The sequence below is a fragment of the Trypanosoma cruzi genome, genomic scaffold (assembly GCF_000209065.1).
Source record: "Trypanosoma cruzi strain CL Brener 1047053517059 genomic scaffold, whole genome shotgun sequence".
NCBI lineage: Eukaryota > Euglenozoa > Kinetoplastea > Trypanosomatida > Trypanosomatidae > Trypanosoma > Trypanosoma cruzi.
Genome location: NW_001849469.1, coordinates 152,852 through 159,764, shown reverse-complemented (window position 1 = coordinate 159,764; position 6,913 = coordinate 152,852). Strand labels below are relative to the sequence as shown.

The following is a 6,913-nucleotide window of genomic DNA, read 5'->3' as shown; positions in this document are numbered from 1 at the left end:
TTGAGTGGTCTATCGGAAGTTCCACACCGATGGTGACCCGGTGAGCGGAGGCCGCAAACCAGGGAGGAATGGAGCTGCGAAAGAACCGCTCTTCGCGTGGTGAGCTCTCGGTGATGCCATATTCCTTTGTGTATGCGTCTACGAAGGCATATAGCTCGTCCCGAGATAATGGCGAGATGCGGAAACCGGCGCGAGGCGGTGGCTCAGGCGGGGGTCTCCGCATCCAGTCCATCTGACATGCGCGTGTGTTCTCAAATATCGAGAGCCGCGCGCGCAGGCAAAGGACGTGGAGCGGCGGCATATTAGCCTCCAGTAGCGCGGATTCCGGGTCGACAGTGCTCGGAGCTCCGCTGACAATGCGTGCTAGGGTTGCGTACGTCTTCTGCATCTCATTCCTCGCTGAATCCGTCGCTACTGCCCATATGAGCTCGCTGCCATAGCGTAATTTGGAAGCACCGTATCCAATGACGAACGTGCGTAGGTCATGTGGAGATGGTCCCGCCTCTTTGTGCGCTATGCAGCGTAGCTGCGATATCCGTTGCGAAGTGGCAGCGCATTGCTTGGTGGCCGCCACATTTAGCGTCAGTCGTGGATCGAGATCCATGCCGAGAAGCTTCGTAGTTCGCGATGCCCCCATGGTCATGACTGGGATTTGACATCCAGCCACTACCAGCGGCCACCTTCCTTCACGATCATAATCTGACTCCGTGTGCGTGGAAAGTGTGAACCAGGCAGCTTCACACTTTGACGGGTTGATGGCCAGGCCATTTTCCTGACTCCACGCATGCAGTTTTTGAAGAACCATGTTGGCAGTGGGAATGGCGTCTTCCCGGGACTGCCCCTTAACGATAATAGAGAGGTCGTCCGCATACATGTCTGCTGTGACACCCGCAAAGCTGTTCAGCAGATTGAGAAGTGGGTGTACGTAAAGGGTGAGCAAATATGGTCCCAGCACGGACCCCTGAGGAACTCCTCGCAGCATGGGACGCCGATCGCTGTGTCTGTGGCCAACTCGTGTCTTCGCGTAGCGACCACATAGAAAGTTTCTAAGCCACCTTCTACAATTCACCCCCGGAATATTAGCCAGCAAGCGACTGAGGACTCGATGATCTATGGAGTCAAAAGCCTTGCTGAAATCAACCAGCACCAGCAGGGTCCGATGGGGTCTGTAGTGGAGTTGATTGCCAATACCGCTTTTCTTGGGAAGGCTCACTTGGAAATAGTGATTTCTATTATGCTCCACTTCGTGTATCAGGTGTGCCAGCTGCATCGTCGTGGTACGCATACTACGATATGCATACTGGTGGGGGTGCGGCGTCCACACCCAAAGCAATCTCTTCAGTACCATTTTCTCAGCAACCTTACTCACAATGGAGGTAAGGCTGATGGGTCGATATGACTCAAGCAGTTCCGGCGACTTACCGGGTTTTAAGAGTGGAACGATGGTGGCGCGTCTCCACTCAACCGGAATCGTACCGGTCGTCCAACTGTGGTTAATGCAACGAAGAAGGAATCGGAGGCCCTTTGACGAAATATGTCGCAGTGCCTCACTGTAGACTTCATCCGGTCCGGGGGCCTTGCCATACGGCGTATTACGTAGCGCAGCAAGCAGTTCCGTACGATTAAAAGGTGCATCAAGAGGGGAGTGAAGATGAGCAACTAAACCAGATGTGGTGGCAGCTTCGTTTTTGTCCTGTGGCTCAGAACTAGATGAGAGTGAAGAACCTGAAGTAGATGTAGCGGCAGACTCGTTGTTGTTCTGCGGCTCAGAAATACAAGAGATAAGAGAGGTGGAAGAAACTAAGCTAGAAGTAGCGGCAGACTCGCTGTTGTTCTGCGGCTCGGAGCTAGAAGAAGTAGAAGAAAATGAAGTAAATGAGGCAGCAGACTCGCTGTTGTTCTGCTGCCCAAAAAGAAAAGAAGCATTAATGTTCAAGGATGCACTCTGTCTGTTGATGCCTTTGGAAAACCTAACTGCCTTGTGAGAGGGGTGAAATGGAAGAAAGATGCGATTGAGAGCATTCGCTGCTCTCCTTGCTGTTTTATAAGTGTGTTGACCATCTCCTAATAACATTGATGTGGGAGATGGAAGTGATGCCTTTTTTCGTCCGGAAATGTATTTCCATGCGAGTGGCTCGCCTGGATTTAACTTGCTGATGCGGCGTAGGTACGTGTTGCGCAAGCGCTCTCGGAGTAGGAGGAAGAATTGACTCCTTGTCCGTTGCATTTCTGCCTCACGGTCGGGCGTCGGTAACTGTAGATAGCGGGCCTTGCTGTCGGTAGCAATCCGCTCTGCCTCCATGAGAGTGTCGTCCCAAAGCCTGGGACCGTCTTTGTGCATGCCGCGGGGGCAGTGTCGTCGATACGAAGTTATAAGCGCTCTCGTGAAAGCCTTAATGCCGGTGGACTGCTTTTTATAGTCGTATGCCGGAAGTTGTGCGTCGAAGTCCTTGATGAATAAATCCCACTTGCACTTCCCCCAACTGTAGAAAAACTTAGGTGCCGAAGGGGGTGCCGAAGGTATGGTATCCTTAAATGCCTGATGCAGCGTGAATGTCAGCATATAATGATCACTAAGCGGCGACACGGAAGCTGACCAATACGACACAGTCAAATGCTTTGACCATGTCAGATCGATACAGGATCGTTCTCTTGTGCCACGGGCATACGTGATCTCACCAGGGGTGTTAACCAAGGTGGGTCCCGCATCCGTGCACAGTTCTAAAAATTCTGCAGCAACCTCGCTTGGGGAAGTCTCCAAGAATGGCTCCCACTGTGGGTGGTGCATGTTGAAATCCCCAAACAGCAGGAGCGGCGACGAGGCTGGAAGGCAGTTTACTAACCGCCTGAAGGATTGCGTTACTTGCGGTGGTGGTCTCATATAGGCACTCGCTACAATAAGATCACGGTTCTGGTCCAGAGCAACCTGGACCACCACCACTTCATGGCTGGTGTCATGCTGGGGGATGGTGAGAGGTATACGCTTGGAGCGGAGAGTTTTCTCCACCAGCACCGCCACACCGCCTCCCTTGCCGATGCGCGACTGTGCATGGAGCACATAATCTCCAGTGTGCATGCTGGCGATCTGCTCTGACGACTTCCATGTCTCCTGGATGGCTATTATGTCTGCTCCTTGCGCCATTAATGTTGCGAGTTTTGACGGCGTGAGGCAAGAAACGTTCATCTGGAGTACTGCTATGGGGCCTGGGTTCTGCTCAATGTCTCCGCTTAGCAGTAGCTTTTGTCGTTGCGCGTCACGTACGGCACGCAAACGGTATGTATAGCGCTGATAAGCGCCGATGGAATTCAGCAGCGGATAGAAATACCGCTCCGCGGGCAGCCATGTAAATGGCTCCATCTGGTGCCCTTCCGACCCGTTTGTGCGGCGCCTCCTGCCTCTCCGCGCGCAGCGGATGGGCAGCAGGCGCTTAGCTTCCTCTCTAGCAAAGAGTACTAGACCCTGGCACCACGTTGAGGTGGCCGGCTGAGCCAGGGCTGAGGATGTGTCATTCATCGCATCATCGCCGTCCGCAGCTTCAACAGCTCTCATTAGTCCAATTCAGGTGGATAATAATCCGCATTCCGCATTTAGAGACACTCCGTCGCCTCCACCATTATTCGTCCGCGTCAACAGATCTCCTCCACCCTCACTTCCGTACTCGTCCCTTGCGTTCCCAAAACCGGCACCGCACCACAGCACGCAGAGGACACACACCAGCAGCACACGGCCAGTCATCATCGCCAGCACTCCCGTCACTTGCGTGCAGCCTTCACCAAAAGTAACTCCCCGTCAACAGAGAGAAAAGCAAAAAGATAGACACGGCCGCTACACCACGCACAGCCACCGCACAGCAACAAATGGCAGCACCCCAGCAGCAGCGCACACACCACGAGACACATGGAATCAGTGCGATTGCAGAGCTCGCACACCGCCCCGCAAACCACAAGTTTAAAAAGCAATAAAAAACAATAATTAAAAAACAATAATTAAAAAGAAATTAAAAAAGAAAAGAAAAACAAACCCAGGGCTCCAGTGCGCATGCACATGAGTGTGTCCGCGATGCGTTCAACGTGACGGATGCGGGGCACAACGCGGAGCACACAGCACGGCAGCAGAAGCAATTGAAGCAAAACAAGATCATTATTTCCCTTATTTATACAGTGAACCACAACACACGCGCACAAATCCCCGCGGTTGAGTGCTGGCACGCACAGCCCGCACACACTTCTTCAGCCCACAGCGGTGTACGCCAGCACGGATACGGCAAGCACCAGCGGGGCACACACCCACGCAGAGCTGCTGAGGCTGCCGTCGATTTCGCGAAGACGTGACGGTGCGCGGGTAGTCGACACAGCTGGCGCCTCTGTAGTCGTAGTACTTGGTGCCTCTGTTGTAGTGGTGGTGGTCGTCGCGGCAGCAACTTTGGCTTCTTGATTTGTTTGGTCTGCGGATTTACTCGTGCGGCTTTGTGGCCCTGTCGTACTCCTATCTTCTGCGTGTACAGTATCGATAACATCGCCTGACTGCCGTTTCGGAGCTGTCAAACCTTTTCCACCATCTACGTCAGCTTTTCCCTGTTCCGCAGTGGACCCTTTACTTCGCGAATTTGATGCTGTTGTATCATTTTTATCTTCTGTCGTACCTTTCTTTTCTCCTGTCTGTACCGGCATTTCCGCCTCATTTGATTGCATTACGGCACCGGAAGAAACTAGGGGCACTGGCACGTTTGTTCCCCTGTCCTCATCGGACCCCGTACCTGAATCCCGTTCCTCATCGGAATTGTCCTCCACTTTCGACTCAGAGGACAAAGTACTCGAGCTGGTGGATTCTTTTACATCTTCAACCTCACTAACAACAATGGTCTCCTCCGTAGAATGTGCCACGCACACGGACGGGCAGCAGCACAGGGCAAGCACCAACAGGGCGCACAGCAGACGGCACGTCATCATCATCGTGAGTGTGGTCGTTCAGTGGTGTGGAGCTGATCTGCACAGTGAGGGAAATGGAGAGCAACAGGGGAGACGAGAGGTGCAGCAGACACACACAGAGGGCACACCACATGAGGAGAGGGCAGCAGCCAGGCATGCACCGTACGCCACACACCACGCACGACACACACTCCAATCCACGGCAGCAGGCACACACACACACAGCCCTGCCGCAACACCAACACACAGATGGAGGAGGGAGAAGCAAACAGGAGCGGCACACAAGGCTCCACCGCATGCACATACGGCGAGAGTGGTCCGTCGTGTCGGCACCCCTCACGGAGGGTGCGCACACACACAAGAAGGTGCAGCGCACACAGCAACACAAAAGCAAAGTAACAATAAAAAAGGAAATCCCCGCACACCACGTGGATTGTTGGTCCACGGGAAGTGCAGCCAATATTCACCACAAAGCAGCTTGTTATCTTGTTTTGTTGTATGCTGCTACAATAACGAGTGAGTAGCGCAAGGGCCGTCCGTACAAAAGTGGCAAGTATTCCGTCGTGCGGGCTGGGGCAGTCACAAACAGTCGCATTCCCAGATTCCCAACGACGAGGGCATTCCCGCAGTGGATGAGGCGGAGTCTCCCGTGGTCCGTCGGGGATCAGCAGCCCGTGGCGTCCGTGATGAGGCGGTGGCGGAAGAGCCTGGTCCATCTCGAGTACCCGCGTTTGTGCTTCCTGCGTGTTTTGCCTGCTGGCATGCTTGGCAACTTCGGTGGCGACCTGCGCGCGAGGCACCTGTTAAGAAGACGGTGGCGCCATTGTGGCATCCGCATGGGAGGCCCTCGCAAACTATTATAACGCCAGGCTGAGCACGTCCGGCATGTGCCCTCATACTGTGGACGGACAAGCGCACCCTGCCGCAGGTTGGGCAGGAGGACGTCAATCCGCCGCTCGCTGGTCGACAAGGAGTTGCGGTGCTCACGTCGGGAAGAGGTTCCGGCGGAGGCAGAGGCGGGCCGGTCACCGCAGTCAGGGAGGGACGGCACCACCGACACAGAGGGTTCCTTGTGATCCGCAGGGCGCGTGCAGGCCTGTCGAAGAGTGGGCAGGAGTCGCATCGCGCCTGTGCGCAGTGCCGCCACTCGGGGACCGATGTCCGGGTCAGCACCAGGAATAGAGTCCTCGCCACACCGACAGGCGCCTGTCGCACGGTGTGCGCGCCCTCCTTTTCCTCCTGGGCATCCTTCCGTTATAACCTCTTGACGGCGGTAAGGAAGTCCACGTGCCAGGCATTGACGCAGTCCTGCGAGAGGGATCGTGCAATCGTGGCTTGTTTGTCAGCGGCCTCACTGCGTGGAATACCGCAGTGTGATGGGAAAATATAAAATCCACAGGGTGACCTCGCTTCACCAATGAAAGCAGCATAATCCAAATTTACTCAGTAACGCGGTCTCGCACGGTCGGTGGGCAACGCGGGGTGCCTCAATTGCCGAGAGGGAGTCCGTTTCCTCCAGCATTCGTGTGGGCGATTGGGATGTTCCCAGACAAGGAGGTATGAGATGTCTAAAAACATTTTCGATCGCAAGGCAGTCTGCCCTATATGAGCAAGCGAGGCTGCCAGCTGCTGCACGATGTACCTCCACAGGGAGATCATTTGTCGTGGTGGAGTCATATAATAGCGCAGCGGATCCGGATGCGAGTGCAGCGAGAGACGAAGGACCGTCCGTCCACAATTCAAAATCACAATCCCCCAAAGAGGAGTGAGTAGAATAGAAAGCCGTGCGCCTGACATCGTCAGAGGCGTCTTTGGCAAAAAGTGGCTGATAAAATCTCACGTTGTTGCAGATCACAGTGTCCCAGGGAAAAATTCGATGTTGGGCAAGAGGCGCGCGAATGTGGTTGTGGGGTGTCCCAATAATGTCACAGACGCGTAGCAATCCATTAATAGCAGCATCTCTCGGAAGTGGGATTGATGTCGC

At 54.5% G+C, this 6,913-nt stretch overlaps 1 protein-coding gene and 1 pseudogene across 1 annotated transcript, besides 4 other annotated features; both read right to left on the bottom strand.

Annotated features, from left to right (window-relative positions):
- Positions 1-3,495: a mobile genetic element.
- Positions 1-6,913: part of a sequence feature (areas not merged during assembly with more than two copies in the genome that could not be assigned to a particular haplotype) that runs on past the window's edge.
- Tc00.1047053506901.85 lies at positions 3,494-3,739 on the bottom strand (annotated as a pseudogene).
- Positions 3,953-4,021: a sequence feature (T-rich).
- Tc00.1047053506901.60 (mucin TcMUCII, putative) lies at positions 4,231-4,953 on the bottom strand (the record flags this gene model as incomplete). Its single annotated transcript, XM_802495.1, has 1 exon — positions 4,231-4,953. One exon carries the CDS (start codon positions 4,951-4,953, stop codon positions 4,231-4,233), a length of 723 nt encoding a protein of 240 aa, XP_807588.1.
- Positions 5,968-6,913: part of a mobile genetic element that runs on past the window's edge.